Below are 19,619 nucleotides of genomic sequence, written 5' to 3' on the forward strand. Positions count from 1 at the left end.
CCCGCGGGTTTGCAGTTTTCTCATTAAATTTACACCTCGGGCACATTATCTCTTCTGTCGCTGTCGTGGACGGAATGTTCCCTACCACCTTTTCTTCTGGCTGGTCATCGTTTGCACGTGTGAGGCCGTTTACTCCTGGTGGTAGTTTTACAGCTGCTCCCGGACTCGAGGCTCTTGTTGCTTCAGCACTTGTCCCACAGAACCTCTTGGGCTTTCCAGGCAAGAGAGGCCGCATCCCTGCCCAGCCTGAGCCAGGCTTCCCTTCCCGCTCTCTCCACAGCCACGTGAGCAGGACCCAGGACCTTTCTTAGAGCTTTCTCATTCTTTAATTCCAACAGAACAGAACAGGGAAGTGTGGGTGGACCCCTCAGTGGGGCACGTGCCCCCAGGTCCCCCACAGCCAGCTGACCCCAGTCATGCTGTGCCGGATGATGTGTGGCGTAAAGGCCACGGGGAGTGGTGGGCTTGGCTGGAGGGTGTCTTATGGAGGGGACTCCTGCATCCTCCCCAGCACCCCAGAAGGAGCCCACTCGAGGACCCTTTAAGTAGCACCATGGATGGATGCCCAGAAGTGCGGGTAAATAGGGTGACGCCAGGGCCCCCAGGACGGCCTTGGTGGGGTGACTCCAGCTCTGCCACTCCCTCACTGCCTGACAGACCTGGGCACGTGGAGGGTGGAGGGGAAGCAGGCAGATCCGGGCCCCATCAGCTTTCCTCCAGGCCTACGGGAGCACCAGGCCCCAACCTGGTGCATTTCCCTGTGTGCCCCTCGAGGTGTGTGCGGAGTCCTCTGGCCTGCTCCAAGGCAGAGTCTCCAACCAGGACCTGGAGCCCCAAGTCCAGGCATCAGGCGCCCCTGGGAGGCAGTGGGCGCCTGGTGACTCTTGAAGCCTGACCCCCACCCACCAGCCCCCACGCCCAGAGGGAGGCCATGTGTAGGGGAGGGGTTCAGCCAGCTCAGCCCCAGCCTGGGCCTGGAGTCCTGGGTGAGGCTCTCCCCTTGCCCATAGGGACAGTGACACCTCCTGCCCCCAGGTCACTGCAAGCATTAAAATGAGAGCTAGGCGGGGCTGGCAGGTGCAGGGGCTGGTCACCCTGGGACAGAGCTCAGCCCCTGAGCCGCCCGAACTGCTCCTCCCTCCACTGCACCTTCCTCCAGGGAAGGCGCTGATCCCCGGCTCTTGGCGGAAGGTCTAAAGGACTCAGGTCAGCGGAGGAAGCCGGTCAGAGGGGCCAAGAGCAGTGTCCGTCCTCTGTCCTCAGAGACCGGGGCCCCTGCAGGCTGTCGGCTGATGCCCTGCGACCTGGGGAGCCTGGCCTGCCCGGGAAGACGATGGTGGCGTACTCGGTCTGTTCAGGTACACAGGGGGCAGAGGGCTCCGGGGTCTTCTCTCGCCACTGGAAGTCCAGCTCCCCGTAGTCCACGGTGAACACCGGGGCGGCAGTGGAGCCCTCCTTCTTGGGGAGAGGGGAAGGAGGGGTCACCGGTCTCCGAGTGGCCAACACGCGCGCGCGCGCACACACACGCACACGCATAGCGGGGCAGGGCCAGCCACCCCGCCTCAAAAGGTGCCGCCGCCGGTGGGGGCGTGGCTACTCTGGGGCCACTCAACCCGGCATTGTCGCCCCGCCCACCCGGCAGAGTGGCCCCCCTCTCCAGCGAGGTGCGGCGGGGCAACCTCGCGGCAAAGGGAACGACACTCACCCGAGGCTCGCTGTCTTCGCTCCTGCGGGTGCAGGCCCCTGCAGAGAAGCACACGAGTCAGGGAGCCTAGGAGGCCCCGCAGTCTTAGGGGTGGGGCCTCTGGGGTCCCTGCCCCCGACCTTCAGCCCAGGGAAGCGTACCTCGCCTTCCGCCCTCCCTGTCCGCCCCGAAGGTCCGGCTGGGACCTGCGTGGTCTGGGCCCTCGGCTGCGTGGGTCCACCTGGCTTGCAGTGCTCCCGGGGCCGAGCCCGCGGGCACCACACCCACCCACCGCCCGGCTGGTGCAATGAGAACTGCGGGGGTATGGCTGGGACCAGCACCCAGGGGCGCACAGCACGTTCTCAAAAATTGCGGGAGGAGTGCGTCATTTACCGGAGAGAAGACCTCCCAGGGCGGCCTGGCTGCAGCAGGTTAAGACCCGCCTGCGGTCAGCGCGGCCCCACCCCTCCATCCTCTCAGGCCGGCAGAACAACCGCGAAGAGGACCAGCGACCGGCGCTGGGGGCGCTGGCGGTCAGGGTGCCTGTGTGCTTTGGGGCGGCGTGTCCGCAGCCGTCCCCAGGTGGTCAGACTGTGGCTGTCACCTCAGGCGCCCAGCGGTTAGAAGAGCCTTCCGTGTCCCCCAGCCTGAGGTGCAGCCTGAGGTTACTCAGCCTTGGGAGTCTGCCTTCCCAACTCCCCTCCCCTCTGACTCCTCCTTGAGAGCAGGCACAGGTGAGGGGCACGGTGAGGTCTCTGAGGGGACCCGGCCTGAGGCCCAGCCCAGCCCCTCCCTGTGGAGGGGGAGAGCCAGCTGGAATGGGGAGGAGGGTGAAGGAGGGAGCCTGGTGGGGCAGTGTTGGGGGCTGGTGGGCACTACCTCGAGTGGCCCCGAGGAAGACGGCAGCCAGGACCCAGATCAGCAGCAGCAGCAGCAGGACCCCCAGCAGGACACTTGTGATGCCAATGACCAGGCCCTGTAACTGGCCTTCAGTCCTGGGTGGGGAGCTGGGGCGCTCTGTGGGACTCAGCTCCAGGACTCTCTCTGGGAGGGTGGTAAAAGGACAAGGACTTAGTTGGGGACCCTGGGCCCTGCTGTCTCCAGCTCCTAACCTGCACTGACCAGGCTGGCTCAGGCCTGCCCCTCCCTCAAGGACAAGTGCGTCTGGGGGTGCTTCCCATTGCAGAAGGCCGGGACCACGAGTCACCGTGGTCCTGGTTGTGATAGAGCGCCCTCGAATGGCCACCCCTGCCCACTATGCCCCATAGTCAAGGCTGCTCCTGCCACCTGCCCGGACCCTTCCCTGCTAACACCTGCCCTCATGGACTCACTCCTGCCCTAGGATCACCCCTGCCCTGAGGGAATCCCACCTCAGCCCTTGGAGACTCACCCCAGCCCTGAGGGACCTACCCCTGCCCTGGGGGGCCACCCCTGCCTTGGGGTCTCCATGCCCGCACCTGTCACTGTGAGCTCTGCTGGGTGGCTCTCGTTGATCTGCGTCTTGGGGGGCAGGTAGATGGCCCCGCAGAAGTAGACACCGCTGTCGTTGCGCTGGGCAGCGATCACACTCATGTGGAAGTCTCGCCCGTTGGGCAGTGGCGTGACGCGGAAGCGTCTGTCCCGGGCAGGCTGGCTGCGGTCCTCGGGGAAGGCGGCCAGCTTGTCCGTCTGGTTGCTGGGGCTCATGCGATACCAGTTGAGGAGGAAGTGCTCAGGTTTGCTGGAAAAGCTGCAGGTGAAGGTGGCGTTTGCCCCCTCGGGCACGGTGAGCCGGGCTGGGGAGAAGGTGAGGGGGCTCCAGGGTCTGCTGGGGGAGTCTGAGGGGAGAGAGCGCAGCAGTGGGCGGTGAGGAGGGGGTGTGGGGGCAGCTCCCCCCTCCCCTCTCCTCCCACATCCCTGCAGCCTGCAGCCCTGTCTGAGAGGAAGGTTCTGCAGTGCCTCTGCCAGGGAGCCTGCCCCTCCTCCTTGCATGCCCCCCAGCTGGGGTGCTCACCTCTCACCCAGCAACTCCACAGTGGACTTTGTCCTTTGACTGCACCCGAGACCCAGAGCTGGGGCTGCACCTGGCTCCCATCCCCCAGCCCCTGGTTTCTCACTAGCAATGGTTGTAGGGGCCTTCACGCTTCCCTCCTTGAATCCCAGTGGCCAGCTCCTGCAGGCCTAACCCCAGCACTCCCAGCCCCAACATCCTTGGTCCTGCTGGCGCTGGGCTGGTAGATGGGAGGGTACCCAGGTGGCTGGGCTGGGCTGGTGGGGGCATCCTTGGAGAGCCCAGCCCCAGGCAGTCTCCATCTCAGGACAAGCTCCGAGCTGTGGCCTCTCTGGGCACTGAAGATTGGGCAGTGTAAGTCCCACCCAGTCTTCTGCCCAGAATCTGTTGACTGGAGCTCAGAGGCCAGCAGGGCCTTCGCCCCTGATGTGGACAGGAATGGAGGCCCGGTCAAGCCTGGTTCTGCCCGCAGGCCCGCAAATGAGGCTGAACAGGACGGGCATACTTACACACTTGCATACAGCCATACTCATGCATGAGTGTGCATGCCCTCAGAGGCACCCCACACGCAGTCAAGTCCAGCTGAGGGCCACGCAGGCACCGGGACCCCACGTGTGGCCAGACACACCCTCGTGGGTTCTACCCCTGCGGCCAGCTCATGCTGGGAGCTTGTGCCATGGTCCCGGACTTGCACAATGGGAAACTGAGGCTCAGACAGAGAAAGCAACAGGCTTGAGGCTGACCTGTCTGGACCCCACACCGTATCTGCAGCCAGCTCCTCTCAGACCCCTGCTGTGTGGCCTGAGCCTGGGGCCTGTGGGCCCTCACCCAGCCCGCTGTCTGGTCCCCCAGGCTGGGGGTTCTGTGGCCCCTAGGGAGTGGGCCTCTCTGTGCAGGGCGAGTGGTGGTTCACATCTCTGCGGAGGGCCTGTCCCATTGGCGGGGAGGGGCAGGTGCATCTGGGAGGCCAAGGAGGCCTGGAGGGTGGCCGGTGCAGGAGGGGTCCTCCGGCCTCAGCAAGGCCTCCTGCCTGGTGGAGCCTGCATCTGCTCACCCCTCCACTTTCCTGGGGTGACACAAACTGGCGGGGCCCTTTTCTTATTTGTGATGGTGGGTGCAAACCACACAGAAGTGGCACGCCATCCTGGGGTTCCCGTCGGCAGTGCCAACACGCACCTTCATACGTTATTCAAGAGGCACACACTTGTGTTTAGAGAAAGTGGGATGTGTGTAACAGTACAAGTTGGACACAGATTTTGCAGAAGTTGTGCGTCGGCACTGGTGCGCCAGACCAGAGAGTGCTGCTTCTCCCTGGCCTGGCCCGGCTCTGCACGTGGCCCCTTGGCCGGCGTGTGCCCGCGTCTGGGACGAGAGACCCAGGGCACCTCGCAAATATCCCAGGAGTCCCCCTGTCTGGGTGGCGCCGCCCCACCCCTCCACGTTCATGCCACCACCCGGGTCCAGCCTGCCAAGGCGTCATATGAGCCCTCCTTGACCCTAGAAGCTCCCTGGGGGGCCATGAGATGCAGCCCCCGAGTGGACAATTGCTGACAGACCCTGGAGCCCCGTCCTTGCCTTGCTTGGAGGGGCCCTGCTCGTCTTCAGTTCAGGACTCATCAGCCCCCCACCCCCAACCTGAATTTGTGACCTTTTGAGCCACTTGTTCATTTGCTCTTTTGGTGAAGTGCCTCTCACAGAATTTGAACTTGACCAGCAGGGACCCTGGGCTACCTGCACCCCTGACCCGGCCCTCTGCCTGGGTTTCCACACGGCCACCCTCTGTTCCTGCTCGGGCCCTGGTGACTCCAGGTCCCTCCCAGTGGCCCTGAAGCTCTGCTCCCTCTGGACCCCATGGCCTCCCTGCTCAGACCCCTCCTGAGACTCCTACTCCCAGCACAGTCCCACCTCCACCTGGATGCCCGTCCCCTGCTCCAATCCGGTCCTCGCAGGGTGGTCAGGGGCAGGGGCTAGACTCGGCACATGTGGGGCCGGCCTGAGACACAGACACACGTCAAGGATAATGTCTGTGGGGCAGCATGAGAGGGCAGCCTCTCACCTTGCGGTCGCTGGGGATCAAACTGACCAGACAGCATCCTTCTCTGGGAAGCCACAGGGTGCCTGGCTGTCAGGGGCTCCTGGCCCATCCAGGGTGCAGAGCCACAGGGGGCACCCTCACAGGGCACCCAGCAGCCCTGGGATGGAGAAAGACGGGCTTCCTGGAACAGGAGCCGGAAACGCCGTGGGGAAGCCGGGGAAGAGCACAGGCCCAGAGACCTCGGGGCGAGGGTGCCGGGTGGGCCGGCTCTCTGCTTCCTGGAAGCAGGTGGGACAATCAGATGAGACCTGGGACCTGTCAGCCTTGGCCCGAGAGGTGTGACAACAGAGCTTCCTCCCGAGGCTGGGGACCAGGATCCAGCTTTATCTCTGTTGTATGAATGTCTGTGAATCTTTTCTTATGTTGTTTGTGTAATTGGAAGTTCAACTGTTGTCTATTTACCTCATAGTGGAATGTCAGTGAGGGTCCCAGGCCTTGCTTCTGTTTGAGGAGTGAGTTGAGGGCCCCGGCAGGGTCAGGAGGGAGAGACCCTGTGAGTATAAAGGCAGCGCCAGCCTGGCTCCCACGGCCTCAGAGTGGCCTCACAGACAGCGTTTCACAACTACCACCTACCACCTGATTTAGGCAAGACCCACCTGTGGGTGCTGGGAGCACCTCCCAGCGGGCTCTTCGGTCCCTACTGTGGGTCTCTTATTCAACACAAAGGGAAAGATCACTTCCTCTCCTTTGCAGGGGACCTAGAGGGAACGATCCCGTCAGGGAGACTTCCATGGGTGCCCCAAGAAGGACCAACACGTCTGTGACCTCCCATGAACAAATGCCAGACACACCAGATGGCAGGTGCCTGAACACCTGACCTGGATCCTTTGCGGATGCCAGGGCCGGCAACAAAAGCAAATGCAGACACGTGGGACCACATCTAACTAAACAGCTTCTGCTCTTCCAAGGACACCATCAGAAGATGAAAGGGCAGCCTAGTAAATGGGAGAAAATGTTTGCGAATCATATATATGATAAGGGGTTCATATCCAAAGATAATAGAAAATTCTTACAGATTAATAGCAAAACCCCCAAACAATCTGATTACAAAATGGGCAGAGGAACTGGAGAGACACTTTCCAAAGAAGACACCGACGGCCAAAAGGAACATGGAAAGATGTTCACCATCGCTAATCAGCAGGGAAACACAAATGAAAACCATTGGTCAGAATGGCTGTCCTCCTAAGGACCACAAATAACAAGCGTTGGTGGGGATCTGGAGAAAAGGGAACCGCTGGGCACTGTTTTGGGGAATGTCAATTGGTGCAGCCACTGTGGAAAACGGTATGGAGGTTTCTCAAAAACTAAAAATAGAGCTACACTATAATCCAGCAATTTCACTCCAAAGAAAATGAAAACACAAATTCGAAAAGATACATGCACCCCATGTTCATAGCAGCACTATTTACAGTAGCCAAGACATGGAAGCAACCTAAGTGTCTATCAACAGACGACTGGATGGCAGAAAGGTGGTATATGTGCACAGTAGAATGCTACTCAGCCATAAGATAGAATGAAGTTTTGCCTTTTGCAACAATATGGGTGGACTTGGAGGGCATTATGTGAAGTGAAATGTCAGAGAAAGACAAATACTGTGTGATATCACTTGTACGTGTAGAATCTGAAAACAAAACAAAACAAGACAAAAACCAAGCTCGTGGATGCAGAGAATAGACTGGCAATTGCCAGAGGTGGGGGTAGGGGACATGGGTGGAGGTGGTCAAAGGCACAAATCTCCAGGTGTAAATGAATGCATACTCGGGGACAGAGCATGCAGCTCAGGGGCCCCGGTTCATCACACTGTGCTGCGTATTTGAAAGGAGCTAGGAGAGGGGATCTTGAAGGCTCTCATCACAAGGAAGTTTTGTGACTGTGTACGGTGATGGTATTAGTGGACTTATTACAGTGATCATTTTGGAACATATACAGATATCAACTCATTACACCCTATATCTGAACCTAATATGTCAATTTTACCTCAAAAAATCCTAATGCCAAGCTTTTCCATATCTAAAGTAAAACTGGGATTTGATTTAAAAATAAAAAGGAAGGCCAGGGCCAGCAAAGACAGAGGTGGGTCTGCTGCAGTTGAGGACAGTGACGTCTGAATGAGGCAGGGGGGCCTCGACTCGGCTCCAGTCAGGGAAGGACAGCCCAGCCTGCGGGCTGGCTTGGGACGCAGGGGCATCTGATCTCTGGGACTGTGTGAAAGCCACCGTCCGGGTGTTGGGAGAGCCATCTGTGAGTGACGCTCAAGGGACCAGAGAGGGAGGGCTGTGGCTGCACGTTCCACACGTTCAGCAGCACCCCAGAATGAGACCTACTTGGAAACAGGGTCTCTGCAGGTGTGGTTAGTTGAGATGAGGTAAGGAGTCTCTGGCTCCTTCATGACTGTCCTGTAAGAGGGACAAGTGGACGGGCCCACCTGCGGGGAGGACACTGCGTGAGGATGGATGGGGATGGGTGAGGGGTCCACACCGAGGAGCATGGGGCGTCACCACAGCCACCTGGAGCTGGGAGGGGCCTGGGACAGCGGGACCCTGTGACCCCGAGGTCCAACTTCCAGCCTCCAGGCCTTGAGACAGCACACTTCCGGGGGCTAAGCCGCCTGAAGTGTGGGATTTGCTGAGGCAGCCCCGGAAAACTAACCCAGAAAGCCAGTGTGCCACTCTGCATGAATGGTGTTCACTGCTGGGGTTTTGTAACTTTTCTATATGTTTCCAGTATTTTTCAAGATTGTAAGGTGAAAAAAATAAACAAGAGAAGTCTGACTTCAAGAAATGTGTCCTGGGCTATGCTGGACAGTTCTTATAAGTGATCTGATGGAATGCTCATGACCCCATAAGGCACTACTGTCCCCAGACTGCAGGTGGGGAAACCACTGCGCAGAGAGGTTAAGGGACCCGCCAGAGGCCACAGAGCTCACAATGGCATCGACTCCGAGTGGGCTCAGGGCCGCCCCTTTCATAGCCTCCTTTACCCGGACAGGGGTTGGCTCACTGCTGGGTTTGGGCTAACTCACAAAAACCTCACATACATAGGAGGGGCCAGTGTCCGTGGAATGACCGAAATAATAAACACAGTGAATAAATTAGGAAGGGAATGGAATCAAAGTCCCTGCAGCCGGGAGGGCCCGAGTCTGGGCAAGAGACTCGGCAGCGGGGAGAGCTCTGTGCAGGTGGGGCTGCCGCCGGTGCCCATGTTACAGGTGGGGAGACTGAGGCAGGAGGCTGAGCTGAAAATCTTGCCCTAGATGTGAGCTGGTGCGTCTGGAACCAAAAAGCACATTGCGGGGCCCCGTTCTCATCTTCCCTTCTCTGGGTGGGGGTCTTGGGGGAGTGGCAGCCGAGGGTGAGTCACACCCCCTGTGCTTTGGTTCCTCCTCCTGGGGTGACATGCACCCTGTCTCCTCATCTCCACACCCTGTGCCCTGCCTGGGCTCCCCAAGGCTTGCCATGGGGCACCTTTGGGCCACGGAACCTTGGACCACTGACCCCAGCCCTGAGTTTCCTCATCCAACCTGAGTGGCCCACAGGCCTTCCTGAGAGTGAGACCACGTGAGGAGGCAAAGCGGGGTGGCTGGGGTGCTCCCACCCCGCTGACTAGGCCCCAGGACAGGCAGAGATCGTGGGCACCAGGACTCCAGGGAGGGCAGCCCTGTGGGGGTCAGGGTGCCCCTACCTCGTCTTGGGCCTACTAGGGGCCCTCACACCCCTGAGCCCAGTGAGAGTCAGAGGCAAGGCCCTCGGTCTGGCTGGGGACCCACCTTCCCCAGTGTTACCAGCCGTGCAGTGCAGTGGGAGCGGCCAAGGGTGAGGGCAGCCAGGGGGAGCACCGCTGCTGACCACCAGACTTTGACCAAGGGCCTGCAGGGCCTGCCCAGTGGACTGCCTTCTGGGGGCCTGGGGCCAGGACCCTGTACCAGAACCCGCTGTGGACGCCCGCAGCCGTGCCCTGGCACTGTAAGCCGGGGAATCTCATCCAGAACCCCAACTGGGGCCTCTCCAGGTCTCGGGGTGGGGGATGGTGAACCCTCTTCACTGGAACTGTTACACTTTTGACAGAATTAGAGAAACATCTCTGGGCCATCCAGCCTGTGCCCTCATGGAGCCAGGCAGTCCCTTGTGTGGCTGGTTCCATCCCCAGGAAGACACAAGAGGGGATGAAGTCTGGGGCTCTGGTCAGCCTGGCCCTGTTGTCCTCAGAGAGGACACGAGCTTCTGGCCGTTGGGACTCCCAGGAGGAGCCAGGACGCCCCTGCCTACTCCTGAGTGAGCAAGGGACTCAGCACCAGGTGAAGTGCCAGGTGAGGAGCCAGAGTCCAGAGAGGGCACTTCACCTGCCCAAAGCCACACAGTGCCCTGCCAGGGGCAGTGCTGGGCCTCGGGGGCCTGGTCCCACCCGCCGGGGGATGGAGAATGGGAGCTTTCTCCTCAGCCCTGACCACGTACCTAGGAGCCATCCTGGCCGCCAGCCCAGCTGCAGCACCGCCCAGACGAGTGGCCACAGTGCCTGTGGGGTCCCCATGCCCGGAGCGCCAGCCCGCCCGGCATGCCGCTCGCCGCCGCCTCCTCTGCTCCGAAGAAGTGCGAGCGGAAAGGAAGCTGTCCCGGGTCAGGTTGGAGGGCCACGCCCCAAGCCCCCCCCCTCCCACCACGTGGGCGGGAGCCGGTGGGTGGAGAGAGTGCGCAAGGGGTGGGGAGGGGGAGGTGGAAATACTCGGTATGGGAGACAGACTGAGGGAGAAGAGGAGGGAGGGTGGGACAGAACTGAGAGAGAAACAGATGAGGCAGATGGGGGAGGAGGTGGGCTTGGCTGTCCCACCATCTCAGGCAATTCTTATCTCTTTATTTGTTGTTGCCTCTCCCTGAGGCTGGGATTTGGCTGGGACAGGGTGCAGGGTCTTCTCCCTTCCCCAGCCATCCCCCATCCTCTCAGGGCTCAGGTCCTGGGGCCACAGTGTCTGGACCACTGCACTTGGCCACTGCTGGGGGGCTGGCAGTGGGCAGTGGTCAGCACCGCCACCCACAGTGGGGCAGCAAGGGTCTGCCTAAGCCCCAAGGCCCACCAGAGACCCTGCCCCTCTGGTCCTGCCTGGGGTGCTGGGCTCCTCCCCGAAGGTGGCCTTCGTTTGCCCTGGCCCTGCTGGCCCCCTGCTGATGGACGTTGGTCGCCAGCACCCCCTCCCTTCAGGAAGCCTCTGGGGGCTTCCGGGGCCAGCTTTCAGGAGGCCCCAGGTGAGGGGCAGCCACGTTTCCGGATTTTCCACTGTCAGCAGTTCCCCGACCACCTCCAGTGCTGGGGCTTAACCTGTAATGCACATCTGTCCCTCCAGGCTTGGCTCTCTCACAAATCCCCCTGCCTGGTCCCCTCGGGCTGGGGGAGGTCCTGGGGTCTCCAGGGGGCCCTAGCCTGGCTGCACAGCCCTGGACACTGGTGGAGTGATGGGGTTATTCGCTGCATTTCGTTGTGAGCGTCGTGTTATGATGAATGGAAAACAGGAGTGATGAAACTGCTGATATTAGCGGTGCGATGCGTAAGTCTCACCAGCTAACATGACAGAGACAGAAACCGCCTGACAGCTGGCACTGCAGCCCCAGCTCCGAGAGACACTCAGCGTTCGCAGTGAAGGGAAAACATTAAAGAAACCTGAAACGGTGGAAAAAGAGCATCAAAGATGATGTCTGCAGGCAAGGCATCGGCGGAGGAGGCTCCGGCTCTGAGCGGAGGGCCACTCCCAGAGCCTTAGCCACGGAGGCCGCGTGGGCGGCAGGGAGGGCGGGAGGGGGTCCCTACCGGCCAGGTGGGCTCTGTGGGTCCGGGGAAGGTGGATTTGGGGCCTTTGCCCGCCCTCTGCCCCCGGGAAGTTGGCCAGAAGGTGGAGGTTGCTGGCCTGGGAGAGGGTGAGGACTGCAGCTGACCCACATGACACCCCACCCAGACAGGTGTCTCCTGGCAAACCCACCCCGTGCTGGTGTCTGGAGGTGGGTCGGGGCTCAGCCTGGGGCTGAGGAGATGGGTCGGGTCAGGCTGAAGGCCTCCAGGTGCCCAGCAAGTCACACCCTGCGTGGACCTCGGCACCCAGCCCTGGGCTAGGTGTTGGTCCCTGTCCGTGGGCGGCATGAGGTACATGGGGTACATGGCTGTCCTCTGAGGACCAGGGCTGGGAGGGGCTGCAGGGAGGGTAGGAATGTGCTGTCAGACCCGGAGGACCTCCTCCTCATTCCGTCAGCTTGATTCGGTCTGCAGGAGCTCAGAGGGGGTCCACAGAGCAGGAGGTGGGAGGAAGTCCGGGCTGCATGGCCCCTCCTTGCCCATCCACCTCCCTCCATCTCCCCTCTGTCCCTCCTGACCTTTCTTGTCCCCTCTCCCTCCACGACCCCTCTCAACCCCTTCCCTCCTTCCCTGCTCCTGATTTTCCCTCCCCTCCTGGCCTCCTACCCCTTTTACCCCTCCCTCCCGCTGACATCCTTTGGGGTGGTGGGCTGGTTGGGGACCCCAGACTCGAGGCTGAAAGGGACACTTGGGCCCTTCAGAGGGTCGGGCTTGGCAGGGGGACATGGGAGGTGATGAGGGGCACAGGGACTGTGGAGGCAGGGGATGGGGAGGGCTGTGCACCCACCCTGGGGTGGGCAGGCCCAGGGGGCTCAGAGCTTGGGGAGGGGCTCAGGCGAGTGGGGGGAGGGGCAGAAGTCCCAGGGCCACCCAGGACCAGCTCCCACTGCTCATCTGCTCACTGTCCCCCCACATACATACTGTCCCCACCCCACACTGCCCCCCCAAACACACCCTGTCCCACCACACACACTGTCTCCTCCTGCCCCTCCCTCATCACCCTTCATCAAGGACAGGATGGGCTCCCTGGTTGGAGGGAGGAGGGCAGGTCCCTTTCCTGCGTCCCCTGCTGGTTGCCCCCCCCCCCCCCAGTTGTCTCTGCCTTGCATCCTGGTTTCACCCTTCAGGTTTGGAAGGTTCCAGTCGGAGTCACAGCCAGGGCTGCCTGTCCCCCATCCCCGCATCTGACCCTCTGATATAACAGGCCCTGGGCTGGGGCCGGCAGAGACAACACAGGCCTCCCAGCTCAGTGGAGTCTCCGGTAAGGAAGGGCACGAGTGCTGTCACTGATGTGACCTCAGATGTGCTGGCAGGTATGAGTAACAGATCCCGCCCTGCACATACGGCCCAGCTTCTTTCAGCGATGAGGCTTCGCACAACCACCAACGGTATCACCATCAGGCCGCTGACACGGGGATGACCCACCCATTGAGGCTAGAGGTCCTGTGTCGTTCACTCATCTAGGGTGTGCTTCGTACCGCACAATGCAGCCCTGCGGGGCCCTGTGTCCTGCACTCTGTGTCACCCGGGACCTCCTGGACCCAGCCCAGCTCCCTCCCATGCTCTCCCTGCGACCCGTGATCTGGCCCCACAAAGTACCAAAGTGGACAACCGCTGGCCTGCGGGCAGGCTCTCATGCTGCGACCCCGCCAACAGTCATGCACATGTGTGTGTCTCCCTGGGCTCTGTGCTGGTGACAGTCTGGCTGCTGTCTGTTGAGGTCCCCCTGCATGGATTCGGGTTTGGGTGGCCCTGCCTGAGGAACCAGTGGACAGGTCAGGGTGGACCCAGCTTTTGTCCCGGGGACCTGCCAGGTGCCGTGGTGTCTGTATTTGCGGGCACTGTTTCCACCTGGTGAACTGGCCACCCCCCCCCCCCGGACATCTGCTCCCTGCCGGAATGACTGGACAAAGAGCAGGGACCAGCCAGTGAAGGAAGCAAATAGGCCCAGAGGGTTCTCAGCAAGGTGGTCCCGAAGCCTTCCTGGAGCAGGTCTGGTTCTTGGGGCCTCCCAGCCGCCTGGTTTGAGAAGAGGGGTCTAGAGTTTCCCAGGTGTGGCCTGAGCTGACAGCACACAGCATGGTGTTGGGGGGCAGGGGGGAGGGGACCCCGCCCCCCCCCCCCACGCTCTCCCAAGGCAGAGTCCAAGTCAGAGTCAGAGGGAAGTTTTCATTCTAGGGAGAAACACAGGAAGCAGAGGGATCATCACCCCAAACTGCTTCTGAGGGGGTGCTGGTGACCTCTGACCCAGGTGGGGAGGGGGTGGAAACGGTGGCCCAGAGCACAGGAGGCAGCGGCAGAGTCACAGCTATTCTGAGGTTGGAACAGGAAATGGTTAATAGTGTTTGCAAATAAAAACTTTCTGCTCTATCCTGTTTTTGAAGCATTTCCCAGAAGTTAAAAAAGAGCGCCTAAATTATCTGTCCAAATTAAGGATCACATTAAACAACGTGAATGAAATATTTTCCTTATTTATTATGCGTAAGAACTAGGAGAGTCGGGTTGCTTGCTTGCTGGGGTACTGGGTCCAGGAGATGCTCACTCCCCATTTCCCAACTTTCTAGAATGCTGTTGGTGGTTTCAGTGTGAATTTTTATCTCAAATTTCCAAATGTGTGTGTGTGTGCCTACTGTGTTCACGTGCAGGGATGTGTATGGTGTGAATTTTTGGGTGTATGTTCATGTGTGTGTAGGTATCTGTGTGTTTTATGTGTATACGTGTGTGTGGTGTGTTTGTGTGTGTAAGGTTACGTGTGTATATGTGTCAGTGTGTGTTGTGTATTTATGACTGTGTGTGTGTATATGTGTTCATCTGTGTGTCATGTTTGTGAGTCTGTGTATGTGTGTATATGTGTTCATATGGGCTTACGCGCTCGTATGCGTGTAGGGCTGTGTGTATGTGTGTGTGTGTGTGTGTGTGAACATGTCCCTGACCTCTCCCACTGGACACCATTCAGGCTTCTTGCTGGCCAGTCACCTAGACAGCTGAGATGGGCCCCAGTGGGTGGTGGAGCCAGACTGACCCGGTTAGACATGCAGGAGCCCTTGCCCTCTGGGAGAGCCATGCTCGCCTGTGGAGGGGCAAGTCCCCTCCTTCTGCTCCCATGCACACCTGCTGGCTCCCCCAGAAGGTGCCCCACCTGCTGCCCCGGCCCTGGTCCCTGTCTTTCCCCTTCTGGGGCTGGGGGAGGTGCTCCCTCGCTTGGCTGCAGCTGGGCGGGACGCTGGAGAGAGGAGCTAGGGACAATGGGGACAGCCTTTAGGAAGAGACCCGGCTGGACAGAGGCACAGCCCCAGCTACTGGCCAGGACCACCCTCCTCCCTTCCCTAGCCTGCCTGCAGCCCCTGGACACACCCCTGGACTGCATGCCGGGGATCAGTACCCCCAGGGGCCACAGGGCCGAGGTCTGGGGAGGCGCCCCAAGTTCCTGGAGCTGCACCCCTTCTGCCGAGGTTTTTGGGGCAGGAGTGAGCACAGCATATGCTCTCTAATTGTCTGTCTGTCCTTCTGTCTCAACCTCTCTCCTGCGCAGACACTCAAGGTGGGGTCCTGTTGATGCAGCAAAGCTGTCCAGTCAGCTGGCCGGCCTCGTGCTGGACCCTGCCACTCCCCCGCTGTGCCGTCCTGCCTCCCAGCCCAAAGCTGGGGGTTCCTGGCCCAGCGTCACAGGGAGGAGCTTGGGAGAAGCAGCTAGGCTGGGAGGGGCACCCGCTCTGCAGGAGACAGTGGGCGTGGCTCACTCCTGGCAGTGGGGGCTCCCCCCCTCCCCAAAGCTGGGCTCCGAGGGTGGAGAGTCAGGGGGTGAGTGTGAGTGAGCAGAGCCAGAGGAGGGGGTCCTCTGGGAGGGGCGATTGTGATGACCTGGCCCTGACGCACATTCTCCAACCCCATCCCGCCCTGTCCTGAGTCATCAGTGCCTCAGGGAGGCTGGTCCTGGAGCTGAGGGCAGTGGGCGGAGGGAGGAACCCAGACAGAAGGAGTTACTAGAGCCTGTCCTTGGAGGCACCAGCATCCATGCCCCTGCTCTGAGGGAGGGCCCCTCCCAGCCCCACCTCCAGGCTGGACGTTCACACAGGGGACCCACAGCTCCAGGACACACGCACATTCCGGGAATCATGGAGCCGTGTGTGCCTTCTCCTTACCCAGCGTCTCGCTGGGGAAGAACAGGGGACATTTAATGGCTGACTGATGTGTTCACTGACCTTGTAGGTGGCTTTTGCAGGGGACTTGGTTCACGGGTTTGGGGAGCAGTTAGATGGGCAGATGGATGGAGGCTGACTTCCGTGAGGTCTGCACTGCCCTTTAGAGGGTCTTCCGGGATAGACTGGAGGACGTTCCCTAGTGAAGAAGCAGGGGTGACTGGCTCCTCGCATGTCGTAAGGGTCAGCATTGCCACCAGAGACTGTTTTTGGATGACGGCAGTGAGTCATAACTTCCAGGCGCTCCTGTAAAGTCAGAGACCAGGTAGCAGTCCCTGGAGCAGAGGGCCCTGCGCGGTGGGCCTGGCCGACAGGGCTGTGGTCCAGCCTGGGCAGAGTGTGGGTTCCCACACCCAGCGTGGGGTGGGCACAGCTGGGGCTCCTGCGCCCGGAGTAGAGCTGGGAGAGGGAGAGCTCTGTGGGGGCTCCTTGGACTAGGGCAGCCATGTCCCCTCAGCACCTTGCAAGGGCACATGACAGGACCACATAGGCCCCCACACATGGGCCCCCACACACGGCCCTGGACTGACCAGAAAATTCAAGGCCTTAGAATTGCTGCGATCGGCTGGGTGATAACCAACAGCTTCCCAGAAAATGGTACCCTAAGATAACAGTGGCAGCTACAGGCTTGTTTCACTCTTGAACAAAAAATCCAGTAGTGAAGACTACTGCCATGTCCTGCCTGCTGTCTCTTGCACACAGTGGGGTGTTGCGCTAGGACCTTGCTTCAGACAGATGTCCGTACCCCTGATGAACAAAATGGCCCAAGAGAACCCCCAGCTAGATCCTTTTATCTATGTGGATGATTCCAGCATGAACTCCTAGGATGATTCACAGATACCAGCTGTTCCTAAGAAGTGGAAGAAGCATCAAGAATGCACCTCATTCACCCAAACACAATGCAATGAGTTGGAGGCCCTGTTTAACTGCAACATGTCTCCAGAGAAAAACATCTTCAGAGAAAACCTGCTTTAAAACTTAACCTACTGAGCACAACAGTAAAGACGGGGTTCAGGGACTGGCAGTTCAAACAAGAAGCAGCAGCAACAGAAATCACTGAAGCCATCAGACCAGATCCTTCCAGCCAAGAATGTGCCAACAGCATAAGCAAACCCTCGTTTCCCCCCACAGTTTCAGATTTCTGTAGCTCCCTCTCACTTCAGCCCTTAGGCTCTTTCAGTTGGGCAGGGGACTCTATCCTCACTAAGGTTCCTACAAGTGATGTCCAAATCCAAGACCCTCAGTTGGAGAGGCTAGTGGCCTCCGTCCCTGCTTTGTACTCTGACGCCTATGACATAGCCCAAATCACAGAAATGTAGTTTTCCTGATGAAGAAGAGATAGCCAGCTCTTCTTTCCACTCTGAGCATCAGTATCACTCACCAGAAAGGCCCTGTTAGAATAGAATTCCTCTCTTAGCATCTTTGCTGGTCCAGCTGTAGGTTATCTCCTGGGCAAACGTGGTTCAGTCTGACAAGCTGGAGCTTTGCAGCCTACAGCCTACGAGAGAGCCTAGAATTCCAGAACCCCTCCAGTGGTATGGTGGACTTTGGATCTCTCTGATCAAAGCACTAATGAATGTCAGATAGTATAGAAAAACCAGCTTGCATCTTGTACATGCCCCTTCCCTTTGTCTGCTTCTTAAACCGAGTACCTGGCTTAGTGTCACTTTGATTTCCACGGAAATGTTGTAAAAAGTAGAGTTTTCTCCAAGTATAGCTCAGTACTACACAACCAGCCCCACAACTCTCCCTGGAAAAGGTCTTTCTAGTCCCTTGGACAGCCGACAAGCCACCAAAATTCCCTCTTCCCAAAACTGTCTTTGACTTTCTGAAAGAAGGCCAGCAGCCTTGGGGTTCATGCACTTTTAATGGGAGCAGGTTATAAACTCATATTTGATTTTCAGTCTTTAGGTCTGGGATTTTCTAAAGGGTATTTTCAGTCAAGATTTAAGGGAAAATCACCATCACTATCAGTTTCACTGCAGTGTGAGTGCACATGTAGCGAGGACTGTAAGAGCTAGCAGAGGAAGAGGCGAAGCAGACCTTTGAAGATGAGATGGTCGACAAGGAAAACCAACAAAACCAGCAGTCACACTTTTAGAATCACCGATAAGCACATTTTCCAGCTACATGAATAACCCACAAAATTAATAGCATTTTTCAAAACCGATAATAAAGAAACACATGATAAAATAAGTACTTATCATGAAAAATATAAAGTATCTAGGAATTAACTAAGAAAATTAAGATCTCTGTACAGAAAACTTTAAACCTTGAATAAAGTTTGTTTGTTTATTTGTTTGCTTAAAAAAAAAAAAAAAAGAAAGAAATCCAGAGGGAGGAGAACTTGAAGTGGCACGGTGATTCCAACCCATCAAGGGTCCAGGGTCTCGCCTTGCTGCTTCCTCAGCACGAGGCTTCCAACCGCAAAGTTGCCTCGTGGTCTAAAGTGGCTGTGGGAGTGCCAGCCATCACCTCTGCACTGGTGAACAGAGAAGGCAAAAGTGGAATGGCAAGAGTAGGACTTTTCTCAGTTACCTGGTCCCACTTCTATGGACTCTTCCCCAAAGCACATCCCAATAATTTCCTGTCGTATCCCATTGTCATGCTGAGCAGCAAGGCAGAAAGATGTCACACAGTTGAAAAGAGACAAAGGGAAGCGGAGACAGTAAGACTGACAGGATCCCTGTAGGCTGGACACAGACGAGGAGAGAACCAGGGAACGGGGAGAAGATGAGAAGAAGCTGTTCGGCCTGCAGTTTAGCAAGGCAGTCATGGGGACAAGAGGATCCGGGGAGGATGCTGGCGGTGTCTGTGTGGAGTCCACAGGGAGGTAAGACAGGCCACGGGCAGAGAGTTTGCTCCGTCCTTCTGAGAGGGCAATTCACTGTAGACGATGGTTACGCTAAGTTTGCACGTTGGGATTTCTAGTGACTCGGGGCATGAATGGGCTGCAGGAAAGACCCTGAAGTCTGTTGCCAGCAGGGGCAGGAGCAGTGCTTCTAGAACCAGAGATGGCTGTCCAGCAGGTGCTGTGGCCCTCAGTCAGCAGGGGAACACAGAGCAGGCAGCCCGTCTGTGTGGGCCAGTGGGGCGGCTGGTCCACAGCCATCTGCCCAGGGGACTGGGGGGGCCCCGCCGCCCAGACGCACAGAGTCCATGACCCTCATTCCAGGAGGGGTGTTCCGGGTTAGGCTTGCTTTCTCCCAAGAGGCTGCCAGATGGCCTGGGGAGACCTACCTTGCCCACTGCCTGCGGGGCCATTTAGGCCATGGGCACTGGGCACTTGCTAGCCACTGGGCAGCTGTCCCTGCCGGCTTCCCTCAGCAGATGTCCTCGTTTCATTTGGTCAGAGTCTTTTCGTCCTGCCACACAAGCTGGCGTTTCATGGCCTGGGGCACATGAGGAGAAACCTACTTCCTGGGCATGCGAGCCGGCCAGTTCTGGGGCACTGTCTCAGAGCCGTGCTGCCCAGTGGATGGGGGTGTTGGGCACCACCTCTGGCCCTGGGGCTCCACGCGACCTGTCCTGATGGTCACCGGAAGGTGGCTCCTGTGGATGTCTGTATCCTGAGCCCCGCCCACTCTCCTCGGTTCTTTCCTCATCTTTCCCCGTCACCCCCAGCTGAGTCCTGGGGCCACGTGGTGAAGCCCACGTGAGGAAGACAGTGAGAGGACGCGGAAGGAGGGTCCCTTCTGTGGAAGGCCCAAAGCCACAAAACGGCTGGTTTCAGGTGGTGGAGCTCAGTGGTCCCAGGGGTCCCTGTCGGCCGCCTCTGCGGGGAGGACAGTGCTGCGGTGAGGGGGCTGTGGTGGG

The 19,619-nt window shown here is 59.0% G+C and overlaps 1 protein-coding gene and 1 pseudogene across 2 annotated transcripts; one reads left to right on the forward strand and one right to left on the reverse strand.

The window, feature by feature from the left end:
* Positions 1–303: 303 nt before the first annotated feature.
* On the reverse strand, positions 304–10,375 carry PDCD1 (programmed cell death 1). 2 transcript variants are annotated; one of them, XM_010988491.3, is made up of 5 exons: positions 10,221–10,375; positions 3,142–3,501; positions 2,564–2,728; positions 1,706–1,743; positions 304–1,455 (listed from the first exon to the last, which is right to left on the reverse strand). In XM_010988491.3, exons 1-5 carry the CDS (start codon positions 10,294–10,296, stop codon positions 1,225–1,227), a joined length of 870 nt encoding a protein of 289 aa, XP_010986793.1. In that variant the 5' UTR covers positions 10,297–10,375; the 3' UTR covers positions 304–1,224. The 2 variants fall into 2 exon arrangements, with proteins under 2 accessions (XP_010986793.1, XP_010986792.1); XM_010988490.3 differs by having other exon boundaries at positions 304–1,458.
* Positions 10,376–16,538: 6,163 nt separating this feature from the next.
* Positions 16,539–17,201, forward strand: LOC105096207 (arginine-fifty homeobox-like; annotated as a pseudogene).
* The last annotated feature ends 2,418 nt before the right edge of the window (positions 17,202–19,619 follow it).

Source organism: Camelus dromedarius, chromosome 4 (assembly GCF_036321535.1).
Source record: "Camelus dromedarius isolate mCamDro1 chromosome 4, mCamDro1.pat, whole genome shotgun sequence".
NCBI classification, from domain to species: domain Eukaryota; kingdom Metazoa; phylum Chordata; class Mammalia; order Artiodactyla; family Camelidae; genus Camelus; species Camelus dromedarius.

Coding starts and splice junctions, on each gene's coding strand:
- PDCD1 (XM_010988490.3), bottom strand. CDS start 10,296: ATGGGGACCCCACAGGCACTGTGGCCACTCGTCTGGGCGGTGCTGCAG. Junction 2,729..3,141: donor AGCAGAGCTCACAGTGACAG/GTGCGGGCATGG, acceptor CCACCCTCCCAG/AGAGAGTCCTGGAGCTGAGT. Junction 1,459..1,705: donor GCGAAGACAGCGAGCCTCGG/GTGAGTGTCGTT, acceptor CCTCTCCCCAAG/AAGGAGGGCTCCACTGCCGC.